The following is a 13763-nucleotide window of genomic DNA, read 5'->3' as shown; positions in this document are numbered from 1 at the left end:
CAAAATAAAGATGATTTGGTCAAATCATAAGCATATTATACTTTAGATCAACTGTTCCAGCTGTTTGTAAGGGTAAATACAAGTGGTTTAGTAATAGATTAGGTATAAATACTTACTGCTTTGGATATTTCTTGCAGTGCAGGCGCAACAGCTGACCAGAGAGCAGCCACCCCCTTCTCCAAATTAAGTTACTGTCCAGATGTCACTCAGACAGAGTTCCTCCTATTGGTGACTCACTTGCTTTTTAATAGAAGATAACGCAGAGCTTCAGGTCAACACACTGATGTCACAGTACGGATAAAACAAAATAGCTAAGAGAAGTCAACTTTGTGAAGGAGGCTTGTGTTTACTGGGGGCAAATAAGTGTGATTTAGGAGCATAACACATTTTATTCAGAACATGATTTTATAGAGCTTATTCTAAACACGCAGTGAAAGGGAAAGTTGATTTCCTGGGGACAATTCAATTTCCAGGTGTTATTACAGTGCGGAGTTCCCACTGACACAAGATAAAACGTGACAGTACGAACAACATCATTTTGCAATACGCTCTTTCATATGGAAAACAAGGGGGTTATGCATAATTCAACACTAAAACACTGGATCACTATTGCTATGACCTTGTTATTGGGATTTTTTTTAAATAACATGACATGATCAGAAGGGTCTTTAGCACAGACACATCTAGAGTCCATGGATTGTGCCAGACGGGAATATTGTCTTCTGTTCCTCGACCACTGCTCAATGCATCATATCTATACCAACATTTTAACATCCAACAAGGCCTGAATAACATTCTGTCAATCAATTATAACATCTTTATACAACGTAGATGCATATTTACACCACAGTAATCACATAGGCTATACAAAATTATCTTGCACGAGAACCGATTTCAAACTTTACATTGTGAGATAGGGAGAGGCCCGCGCTGGGGCCTGGGAGCCCATGTAGTTTATCAACGCGACTGCACAAATCTTCCACCGGCACTTCGTCAACGCTGGTTGACACGAGTCGTCATCACTTTATGGTTTATGAATGACTTTTGTGGCAAGTCCCTTCGTCTTCCAGCATCATAATTCCCTCATTCGTCCAATTTAGTTGACATTCAGGGAAATAAGCTGGGAGTATTGAGTGCATAGAGAGCAGTCTGTGAGGCCTGGAGCAGTTACACAGACACAATGATGGATTTGAAATAAGCCAGAATAATGAGTATCTTAATTATATGCAAAGGCAGTCTCAAACTTCCTTTGTAGATTCAAACTCAGTGAAAGCAGCTTCAAAATGTACTTCAAAGAAATACCTTTCAACTTTTCTAAAATAATTTGCTTTCTTGCCGAGTTAAATGTAATGCAAATATCAAGTTATGATGAGCAGCCAGTTAGCTTAGCTTAGCATAAAGACTGGAAACAATGGACAAATAGTTGTCTTCTTATGTCACAAGTTAAACAACTCTAGGAGGTTAAACAGGATGTATTTCCCTCTTTAATATCTATTTTTTAATTGCTTGAGAAAAATCTTTAACTGTGATCCAAGTTTCACGCAAAAAAAACAAAAACATTTTTAAAATATCACTTTGAATGCATCATGATAACATTGGAATTCACATTCATCCATTCTTTATTTTACTTAATAGATTTGGCTGTTAGCTCCTTTTTTTAGCCAAGCCAGACAGTGACCTTGGGTCCCATGAAAGGCGCTATACTGTCCTTTACTTTATTTTTTTATTTTAAACCTTTTATGCTCTTAACCTTTTATTTGTATTTTTTATATTACCATATTTTATTCAATATGCTCCTTAGATATCTTTTTATTTTATTTGTTTTATTATTTTCTCCAGCTTTGTGAAGCACCTTGAGATGACGTTGTTTTTAAAGTGTGCTATATAAATCAAATGTATTATTATTATTATTATATAAATGTAAGCTATTATTATTATTATTATTAGTGCTGCCCGCCAGCTGCTAACAGCTAATTAGCTTAGCTCTTCTCCAGACCTTTCCAACAAGGATTAGTTGTTCAAAGTAGCATTAGCAGGAAAAAAGGTGCATCCCTGTATAAACACACCTTGTCAAATGCAGTTAAATTAGTGTGCTTGGAGGTGCTCTCAGGCAGATCTTATCTTAGCTGTTTTTCCTTGGGCAGTCTCTATGCTACGCTAAGCTAAGTTAGCCAGCTGCAGGCTGTAGCTTCATATTCAGCAGACTAAAAATGATAGCGGGATTCATCTTTTCATTACAGTTTTGGCAAGAGAGCAATTAAATATGAAAACTTAAAACACAAAGTTAGAACTATTTCCTGCTATTTCAGTTTCTGCTCCTCAGTCTCAACAAGACTATCTTCTGCTTTGAGGTGTATGTTTGAGTAAAGTGGCAAAATCCACAATAATTTTCAACCAACCAAAAATAAATTACAGCAGTGTCATAACTACAAATCGACAGTGTTGCATAGAAAGATTTGCCACTACTGGCAGGGACAACTAACCAATACATATGAAATAAGTAATAAATAAAGATGGTGGTGCACAATAAAAGAAACTTGACCTTCCTTTGTCATATAACTTAAGATAAAAACAGTGTTGATTTATGTGTTTTGTTCCAGTGTTGTAACAAAAAAAACAATATTCAAGTAAATTGAGAATAAATGCCATCATAAGTTAATTATTATAGTATAGTCCAATATATTCACCTTTAAAGTATTCATATTCTTTCAAAACAAATGCCTCCTCTGACACTTGAAGAATTGTTCAAAATAAATATGTGTTCCTGTTGCAGCACAATGTTTCAATCGCTCTCTGTGGTATTACATGGACTGACATTTCAATTGTGTTCCACTTGATCAGAGGATAAATTAATTTGACATTTGAGCTGACAGGCAGTTTGCTCGCCGTCAGGCCACCCTCGCTGTGTCATTTTTCACAGGAAACGCGTTTGTTCTCCACCTTTTGAAGTGCAAAGATCAGAGCAATAAACCTTTCCTTATTTCCGACGACTATTCCTCTGAAACACTCAGATCAAACAGCTCGAAAGTTCACTTCTCTGCACAAAAGTCTACAACATTCAGTATTGTGCCACCAAACAAATGTTTATCAAGTAAATTCAACCCTTGTTGGTACCTTCAGGCCTTAATATGCCCCGTTTTAAAAAAGAAATATTAAACATTTTAAAGCATATATTTTAAAGAATAATGCAGTGCTTGAACATTAAAATAAAAAACAACATTGTGTGTTGACCAAATACATAAACACGGTTTCTGTGTTATGTGCAGTTTCTATTGTTAAGTATTTAATAGATGAACAGTCTCAGGCCATTGTGAGTGCTAATCCAGGAGAATGCAGTACTGGAACAAAACAAACGGACAAAAAGACATTCAGTCTCCTTCCTCAGTAAAAGACGGGGTGGGACCCCTGTGGGGACATTTCCACTCAAGTGTTGAAGCGCAGCACAGAGACGCACACAGTCAGTTAATCCAACCCAGTGTCCTCTCTGAAATAGAAACAAGAATGGTGCTTTGCTTCCTTAACTTGCTCTTAAAATCTTAATGCCTTGTTTTGTTGCGTTTGTGTAACGAACAGCGACTCCGACTCCGGCTGCGACTCCCAAAGATGGAGTTCCAGGATGAACTGCGGCTGTAGCTCCTGTAAGAGGAGTAACTGTGTCTCCGGCTCCGGCTCCTGCTCCTGCTGAGGCTGAGTATCGGACTGCGGCTGCGGCTGCGGGTGAAGAGGCTGCTCCAGGACGACACGCTGGTGGACCGACTGCTTGAAGAAGGACTGGGGCGGAAATAAGGGATGGGCCGCTTCCTGGCACTGCGGAGAGACATAAAGGTAAGTGGTGTGGAACGGACAGAAAGGATTTAAGCAACAATGTGTAGATTTTATCACAGATTAAAGGGGCATTGACCATTGTTTTCATGTAAATAACGTGTCAAATGAGCTTTACAGAGCTGTTACAAGCAGCAACCTCCGGGTATACAAATTAAGCCAACTGCAGTTCCTCAAATTACTTCAAAAGCGAGTCAACCCCCATGTAAATTGGTCCTAAACCTTTTACCAGATAGTTGCTGCATATAGAAAACTTTATTTTAGCTGAAATTCAAAACCTCCTTTACAAGCATGTCGTGTTAGTAAAACCAAAAAGTCAGATGATAGATGCCAAAATGCTCTGTAGAGCTGAGGAACTGCAAAGTCAGGTGACAATTCTTCACTATGAGCCACTATTTTTACACCATTTGGCCTATAGGTAATATACAAAGCTGTTAACAGTACAGGTATAGATTGGTGGAGAAATAACTGTATAAAATACTTTAGTTTAATCATCCTGTGTCGTGCTTTTGTGCATATTTCTGGGTTTATATCATTTGTTGCACTCATACAGGACTATGAAATAAAGTGTGTGGCAGACAAGATCTGTTAAAAATAAAGCAGTGATTATCACACTTGCTTGTTTTGTTTTTTTACTTCTCAGATTGCCTGTGTTCCACCATCTGCTGCTTTAGCACCTGCCGTGGCTTTAGAGCTGACACTTATCTCCTCCTCTGGCTAAATGCCATTTCAAGGTAACACAGCTCATCAACACGATTAGAAATATTTCAGTTCAGAGACGTGAGGGGGCGAAGGAGGGGACCTGCAGTAGATATTTGCTACCTTTAGGCATAACAATGTATATTGTAGCTTTAAATAACCCGACTTGGAAAGCCTTACCTTGTGATCCGGCGTGCTTCCAGATGGCTCGGTGAGTCTCTTCTCCTCTTCTTCATAGGAGAGTAGGATTTGCGTCTTTGTCTCTTCCCACTAACCTTTTGTGCATGCTTCACATCTGCATCTCTGGAGCTATGAGTTCTCTTTCTTTCTCGTAATCTGGGAAGCAGACATGACAATGAGAAACATGGATAACCAACAATGTTTATGTTTATTTGTTCCTGTACACCCCGAATGAGGAGTCATTGGCAGCCGGGAGGTTTTGCAATGTTTACCTGTCAGCACTGTATCTGGAGTGGCTTCCTCTGGAGCTCAGGCTGGCCACGCTGCCTCGCCGCCTCAGATCAGCTGAATGACTCGGGGAGCGCGAGTATGAGCTGGCAAAGAAAAAAGGACAATTATCTCTTGGTATTGAGCATAGATGCAGAAGTAACGATTCCATAACCTCATTTCCTTTATTCCTGAAATGTCAGCATCAAACAATGTTATATTGCTATTTACAAAAGGCTGTTTCCCAAAGTAAGTCTATGGGATAAATCATGTTTAGGGTAAATGGTATCACATGATGATGTGGAAGTTGGAATTACACCGTTTGTTAAATTGGCTTTACAGAATGGTACTGTTCCAGACGGATTGATAGCACACGCTCACAGTGACAATGCTAGTGTCATTTTAGTATGCTAACATAACATATTAGCACTTAACATAAAGCAACAGTTCTTGGTTTTGCAGGTAAAATAAAGTATTGGATGGATTGATTATTTATTTACATACCTTCATTGAATAGTGTTAGTGAATAAAGGCATGAGCGTGGGAAATGACATGCAGCAAGCAGTCAGGACAGGCAAATAATTTACCTTGGAACTCACTAGCTGCTCAGGACATGTGGTTAACCCCCTGACCTAAAGTTTTTTCAGTCATCCAGAGTAAATCTCCAACCCCAAATGTGAACCTCATGGTGTTATTACAGGAGGTCACTGAATCACCAAAGCCAAGAGTAAATGTCTGTGATGTATCTTTTGCCAATTAATCAGGTAGATGTTGAGACATTTTCAGGATAAGCAACAACTTTGACCTGCAGGTGGCACTCGGAAAATGGATCACCAAAGCCATAAGGGTTTTTTCTTTTGGCAACACAGACACCCGTACCACATTTCATGGCAATTCATTTGAACAGTTGTTGAGATATTTCCGCCTGGACCTACTGTGGTCTCCTACATTTTCACTTTTTGATGTGCTAATTGAAGTACATACGAGTGGAAATGTCCTTATTAACTTTGGAATTAGTGGATGATGGTCATTTACAACGAGTAGTTAACCCACCTGCATGATGACCGTGACAGGCTTCGGGAATAGCGTCCGGAATATCTGGAACTTCCTGAGGATCTGCTCCTACTCCTGCTGCTGGATAATCGGGCCTTCAGTCGCCTTCGAGACGACTTCCTCGCCCTTCGAGAGCAGTGGGAGGTCTTTGGAGATCTCACAACATCTACCCGGCACCCCAAGGTTATTTGCTCTCTGCGAAGAAAACAAGTTTCACTACTTTAAAAGACAAAAAACAAAACTGTATCTTGGGTTCTTTTTAATAAAAGCTCTTCCTTTTTCTGACTCGAGATTGACTATTTTCAAAATAGGGAAACAGAGTGTGAAGATCAACAACCTGCAGTTTTCCTGGTAAGTATTCATTCAGATGCTATATTTATTAAGAACTTTACCTCTTGCCGTTTCCACTGAAAAGCGTTGCAGACAAGCTGTCCTCTCTGTAAGGTTTGCACAGGGAAGCGTAGCTTGTCACAGAGTTTCCTGAATCAGAGGCATTGTCTCTGTCAGTGAACTTCAGCTTCTCTGGCGAGGCCAGGCGTTTACAGTGGTTCCTCTTGTTGTCAGTGACAATCGCCTGAAAAACACCAGTTTTGCTTGACGGAGGCGAAGACGTGTCATTCCCAGAATCGTAATCGTGTGGAGCTTTGGTCTGGCCCGATAAATGCTGAGACTCTTTTCCGTGTAAAAGCTCGTTTCCAGGTTTTGGTGACAAAATCTGCAAACAGACAAATAAGCTGCAGTTTAAAACCAAACGAGTTGATAAATGGAACCTGCTATCTGCTTTGATGCACTGTGAATACTCTACTACAAAGGCACATATTCCCCTTGAAAACAAAGAGAAGGGATTTCTTTTTTCCTCAGGACAGAACATTTTAAAAGATAAAGACATCATGCAAATTTGAAGCATGCGATTAACCCCAAAAGAAAGTCTGAAATGAACTATAAACAAATAAATCAAAAAGAAACTAATTGAGATAAAGTAAGTCTAATCTAAAACAATTATATGAAAGGAACAACAAAAGAGCAGAGACTAGAGAGAAAACTATGCGTGGAAAGATCTACCGGTTCTAACTCGAGTGAAGAGAAAAAGAGTAAACAATAGCCCCCTTGAAAAGCCTCATTTAAGAACTTTGAACAAACATCACAAAATGGGTATTATGTATAAATGAAAAGGATTTGCAGACAAAGAGAGATCCCATCATTCTAACTAAGAAAGCCCTCAGAATGGGACAGATGACTGTGCTCTTTCTCCTGTAAGAAGTAAATCATTTGCCTGCAGCGACCTACAAGTAAATCCCTAAATCTGCGGATAGCATCGACTTACCAATCAAGATTTCCTCCTTAAGTAGGTAAGGTGTAAGAAAAAGGGAAGAGCGGGCAACATAAGTGCATCATTAGAGTCGTCAATTGCAAGAAAAAGACAATAACCCTCTCTTCAAACCCAGAGCCAGTTAGACCTATATTGGTATATTCCTTTTTCTCTCCTTAATGGTGCATTGTTATGGAGTTTTTCTGAGAGCGTACTTTTAAAGTACAACTGCACAAAGCAGCTATTAAAGTTTTTGACTGCAGACGTCCATGCACGGGAAAAATATAGTGTCTCTCCAAGGATCATAGCTGACTAATAAAATGATGATCTCTGTTTATTTATTGATAAGGAGTCACTCTTTCTTTATCTAGTCTGTCCTCCCGAAGGTGTTCCATTATCTAGTCTAAAGTCAATACAACAGAGGAACCCCTGAGGGAAATAAACAAATCTTAGTTCCTCTACAATCCTGTCTACCTCTCGCATCGTTCTCGCTCACAGAAAGACATTTATTAAACAGAGACATCTTTTACCGTCACCTGGAGATATTTGTTGTGATAAGTTGCCTTCAAATAAACATTTCAAATGGTTCTTGTGAGCTTTCAATTTTGTTTTTGTCTTTTTTATTCTCCCACCACAAAATCATTTCATTAGTTACATTTACAGGGTTAGAGGGTTTTCTGGGGGTTATTCTGTCCGGTCATACCTACCTGTCCCTTTCTGGATTGCTTTTTGGGGGAAAGAAATATTAAACAAAGATCATTCGGCATTGCTTTTGAAATTACATTTACCAAACCAAACCCCCAAAACAAATGCAAATACCACAGAGTTATTGCAATACAGTAAGGCGTCCCCTCAGCAACCAACTGTGAATTCCTCCTAAAAGACTTTGGGATATTGAATGCCAGGCATGATTCAATATATGGATTAATTTATTGTATTTCAATGAAAACCCTGTGGTGTGTAATTAAAAACATTATGTGCAATTAGCATAATTTAATGATTGCTGGAGAGAAATTACATATATTTCACACTCCGTAAGCACGGGACAATGAGTTTAAGGACAAAGCTGTACAGCTTTTATAAGGCTCTATGGGAGAACATCACTTAAAAGAAAAAAGATAATCAACCTGTAATAAACAGCACATTTGGAAAATGCTGTCGTCTCAACGCTGTGATTCACAGTTGAGTCGTGGATATATATAAAACATATTTTGATGTGTATGTACAGTAAATCCTCAGTCCAGAAAGAAAGCTAGTATGCAAGTATTTAGACATCAAACACAAAATACTCTCCGTCTAAACCAGAAGTGTTTACCGGTAATTAGATCAAAATAAAAAAGTAAATAAAACAATGATTTTTTTACCTGATTTTTGTTGTTGCTTAAGAACATACTAATAATTCAAAAAATCATGTGATCATTCTGTGACTTATTTTCCCTTCAGCCCAGTCTCCCTTACAATTATTCTGACATGAATTAAGTAGGTACAATTGAATCCAATGCCAGCGCTGTGTGTGTGTGTGTGTGTGTGTGGAGGAAGCAGAAGTGACTAATCCCATGTTGAACTTTTGATGACCCAAGACAATAAACATGTGCTTCCTTTCTCCTTCTTGCATGAAAACAGTTTTTTAAAATCTAATTTGTGTTCCTTATACACAACAAATGCTTCACTTCCTGTGCAGCTATACTCAATTTAGCTGTGTTCCTAGCAGTACCCCGCAGATCTAACTACAGACACATCTTAATATAAAGTACTGGCTTTTTTACATCCAGTATACTGTGGGTCAACTCAAAATCTAGTCAACAGTTAAAGCTGACACACAGTATTATCCTCACCTTGACCAACACAACTTGCAACACAGTCCTAAAACAATTATTGAAAAATATTGGCACTGAATATTCTTTGACATCACTGAACACATTTTTCTAAATGAAATTCATAGTAATAGCTCCGAAAATTGAGTATTTTTTTCTTGGTGTTGGTTTTCATTTGAATCCAGAACTTTATTTATAGAAGGGAAAATAAGGATTAAAAAACACTGTATTCACATTGCCTCAATACAAAGAATGTGTCCTTTTCCCAGCAGTATCATTATAGTTATGGAGAGGTCTATACTGTATTAGGTTTTAGAAAACAAGAACTGACAAAATAACTGTACAAATAAATAATTAATAAAAGATCAGTCAGGCCATGAATATTTTTTGGGAATATTGTTCCTTTAAAGCAGCTGAGTTTCAAAATATAATTTCTTCTTTTAAATGAGGATTTTCCAAACCCAACTGCCTCTCTGTAGGCATTTCATTTTGACTGAGAATGAGCTGTTTCACATGGCCATAACTGAGATATGGAATCGACCCAGCAGCGTTAGAGGTCTGAAGTGTACTTACGGTGGCGGTGGAGAGGATGGAGCGATATTTTGGAGCCGTTTTACACACTGATTTGGTGGCGGGTCTCCACTTCAGGTCGGTATGGTCAAGCATTCCGTTGTTTTCCTCTACTACAGCTGCCAGGTCTCCTAATGTGTGATGAACAACAGATCTCTGCAGGTAGTGTCTGTGGGAAAATGCTTAGTTTAAGTTACATAGCATCGTGACATTAATACTTCAAATCACTTACAGCTAATTCTGCACTCAAGAGAATGTCTTCTCGAGCCTTTTTCTACCTAGGAAAATAGCTGAAATTATTTTTAATTTTCTTTATAATAATGTATTTTAAAGCCAAATCATTATTTATTTAAATGTCCATGTTTTTTTTCTCTAAACCCAATAAAATCATAATAATAATAATATTTGTGTAATAAAAAGCTATAAACATATTTAATATAATTAAATGTAATTGTTCTTTTGAAAATCAAACCTCAATTTAAGTTCAAACGGAAGTGAGTCTTACAGATTAACAGGTCAAAGTTCACTTATTGAAGTGTTCATAAAGATGGCGCTAAGTGGCGCTCTGATGCTAAGTGCAATGTTCTGCATTCAGTGTTGATCAATGATTATTTAAAAAGCAATTATCACCAGGGTCAACTTCTTCCTCTAGAGATCCTTACGTGTCCACCCTTTTCAGTAAAATCCATAAAAACTGTGAAAAACAACATCCTTCATCTTTCAAGATTTTTGCAATATGTCATTATAATGGAGTGCATTGATCTGTGGAGGGAATATGGGGCCACTTCCTGTGAAGTTCTGATAAGGGCCGGTCGTGCCTGAGATCAGGAAGTCACCTCTGCCTTATCAGTCATCGCTCTGGTGTGACCAGGAAACCGGCAGACACCCGGAGCTGATAAGATAAACTGAGGGAGTAAAGGGGGGTGAAGAGGGGGAGGGACAGCTTCCTACCTGTCCTCTGCGGACGATCGGTAAGAAGAACTGTCCGACTCTGACCTCCGATAGCGTCGCCTCCGCCGAGTCCGTGAACTGAGGAGGTGATGAGGAGAGAAGACACCAGTGGATAAGGAGCTCAGAGTACTACAAGCAATCAATCCACAGGAAGTACTTGACTACTTTTATAATCAGCTTATCAGTTTATTTGATTTACCAAGTATTGACTCCTTCTATTTGTTCTATACCAATGGAAATGGCTTACGTTTGCATCTTTGTACATATTGCACATACTGTATACCCTTTATGTTGTGTAATAAAGGAAGACGTGCTCCGCTATGTCTTCAGCCTCCACCTTTTACCTTCTTATACCATTATGATATACTAAATTAAGTGGTGAGAACAGGGAACAAAACATCGCTATCACAAAGTGAGACATTTAAAGAAACACAAGCAGTCAAACGATCAGCCTATCAATGAACAACAGTTAGTTATCTAAACCAATGGATTAACCTTTTTCAAGTCAGGCACTTCAATTCAGGTACATTGGATCAAAGGCCTGTTTATTTAAAAATGTTGCTTCAGGGACCGTCATCTGAAAAGATTTGGTTATTGGATCATAAAAAGCACTGGATTCTATGGTTCTTTACTTAAGTTGAGGAGATAAGTTCAACAAGTGAAACCTATGTTAAAAATAGTCACTGTTATGGGTATTAGTTACATAAGGCTCAATTCTATAGAGAATTGATTAGTATAAAATACCCTTTCTCTAGGGACCATTGGAACTATCTGAATGCCCTCTTGGGGTCCACTGACATTGCAGAAAACTCTGAAATAAACCACTTAAAACTCAAAGGTCTGTAATAATGGCTGCACAGGTAGGCTGTGTGTTTGTGTGCAACTGCACAAAGTCGGCAGGCCAATGAAGAACAAGGAAAATTGTCCATTAACTATTTAGGACATTTACACCTGACAATTCTACTGCTAGGACCGTGTTGGCCTAGGGTTAGAGGCTCCATCAACATACCCCAGCCTGATATCTGGCCCAGGAACTTTGATTTGTGATATTCTCCATCTTAGTCTCCCCGCATATCTTGCAAGTAACATTAAATTACATTGTAGATCCTGTTTGACAACATATGTGTAACCCTAACCCTCCCCATTGGGCATCTTTTTCTTGGCATTAGCGCTGCTTCACCAAATGTCAGCAACTAACTTACTGACTTTCTTTAAAAGTAATTCAAATAGGTCAGGGGTTGTGCTTACTGATGTTTTACCTCCCCGTTGAAAAAACAATCGACCAATCAGAGCACAGCAAGAAGGGTTAGGAATGTGGATGGCATCTTGCTCACTGGCTATACCCTGTAGCATATGTAAAATGACTGGCATATGCAAAATGTTTGAATCTTGTTTTTTCTGATGCATATGAGCAGGAAAAATAGGAGAGCACATCAGAGAAAGTGAAAGTATAAAGAAACAGCGAAGGCATGAAGAGCATAAAAGAGGCGAGAGTTGAAGTGAGCTGGAAAAGGAATGGATTATGTTGAAGTAAGAAGCAACTGAACTTGGCTCTGTGCACTGCTTACAAACAACGGCGCGCTCATCCAAAGTCGAATTATAAGATGTTGCAAGATCACAGTATGAAATTGGTTTCTCTTACCCTCTTTCACCCCTTTTTAACTCCCTTTGTGGCTCAAGCATTCAATCGCTTTTTCCTCTTCTACGAGGGCTTTTTCACGCTTTGCTCAGAGAAATAAACGCCTGCGAGTTTGTGTATTCACCCTTCGTGTCCCTACATGTGAGGATGCTTTCTCTTTCTTCCTCAGCAATGGCTGTTCTGAAAAGGGTGGATGGGCGGCCAGTGTATGTTTTGGTCATTGGATTTTCTTTTCACAAATGGATATTCAAAAACAAAAAACGACTGGATATTTAATTTTCGTTTTAAAATTGAAAAACCAAAATTGAAATACAAGGTGTTTTTCTTTATCATGGTCAAAAAGTGATTTACTAAACTTAAAAAACGAGATGATTATAATTTTCTACTTCTCCAAACAAAAAATAAAATCACTAGAGAACAGAAACAAAAAAACTACAGTTTTTTCATATTCTGCTACCGGAAGTTACCTTACAAAATAAGAGCGCAGATGAGGTCAGAATCCGTGTATCTACGGTCCATTTGTTTTTCTTTATTAAACAAGTAAACGGTAGAGCGTCTGCGAGGCGTTTTTGCTTTTTGCTAAATAATAAAAAAAATAAATAAATAAAAATGTTTTGCGAGATCTCGCAAAACCTTTGCGAGATCTCGCAAAACCCCGTTGCAGTTTGTAGACGGTCCCTAAGCACTCCTCTCCCTCCTCCAGCTGCAGATTGTGACCAATTCTTGAAGTTTAGCTCGGATGACGATGCGTATCGAACTGTTCTGATAAAAACGACTCTGTCGCTCGTTGTCTACCTTGCTATGATTGTAAAGTCATGTTGTTTGTATTTTCACAACGTTATGTTCATGAGTTATTGATCCATGAAATTCGAATCTGTCAATAACTCAGCTCAGGGTATGCTTTGTGACGTGCATGTCCCCTCGCTCTGAGTGTTCTCTTGAGGTGTCTTTCACTTATGTGAAACCTGTGCCTATTGCCAAGCACTGATGTTATATCTTTATATTTAAGGCCAAGCTCAAAGTAAAATCGATGAACCGCTCCATTGTTGTGGTTTCTGTGTTGCCGAACTGACCAGGAAGTACATTGAGCTAAATGAAAAGTATTGCGAGATCTCGTAAAGGGGTTTTGCGAGATATCGCAAAAACATTATTATTATTTTTTTTTTTTCAAATAATTTAGTTTTTCTTCTCCATGTCCCCTAGGGGGCTCCGTAAAATGGTCCTTGGAGCGAGGGGCGGGGCGAAACTCACGGAAGTGATTTCAAAACAAAAGCACTCGTTTGCTTGGAACGGTGATAAATTATTATAAACAAGGGGAATTTAGCGATCACAACGAAAACGGCCAAGACACATATTGAGCTCAGAAAATGGATGTTATTAAGGGCTGTAAATATAATAAGCCTATGTCTAAAATGGACAACATTGTTAGGAGATTTAAACTATAGGCCTACAGCGATTC

At 38.6% G+C, this 13763-nt stretch overlaps 1 protein-coding gene across 1 annotated transcript in view; it reads right to left on the bottom strand.

Moving 5' to 3' along the window:
- Positions 1-2608: 2608 nt before the first annotated feature.
- The window catches only part of srrm4 (serine/arginine repetitive matrix 4), a 64135-nt gene continuing 52980 nt past the window's right edge, over positions 2609-13763 (bottom strand). The window contains exons 7-13 of the mRNA XM_034118476.1: positions 10666-10743; positions 9718-9883; positions 6414-6736; positions 6022-6216; positions 4974-5075; positions 4702-4857; positions 2609-3807 (exon numbers count right to left, since the gene is read on the bottom strand). Of these exons, the coding sequence (XP_033974367.1) occupies positions 3537-3807; positions 4702-4857; positions 4974-5075; positions 6022-6216; positions 6414-6736; positions 9718-9883; positions 10666-10743 (1291 nt within the window). The 3' untranslated portion in view covers positions 2609-3536. The remainder of the gene's footprint in view (positions 3808-4701; positions 4858-4973; positions 5076-6021; positions 6217-6413; positions 6737-9717; positions 9884-10665; positions 10744-13763) is intronic.

Source organism: Trematomus bernacchii, unplaced genomic scaffold, assembly GCF_902827165.1.
Source record: "Trematomus bernacchii unplaced genomic scaffold, fTreBer1.1, whole genome shotgun sequence".
Taxonomy (NCBI): domain Eukaryota; kingdom Metazoa; phylum Chordata; class Actinopteri; order Perciformes; family Nototheniidae; genus Trematomus; species Trematomus bernacchii.
This window is presented reverse-complemented; position numbering and strand designations above follow the sequence as displayed.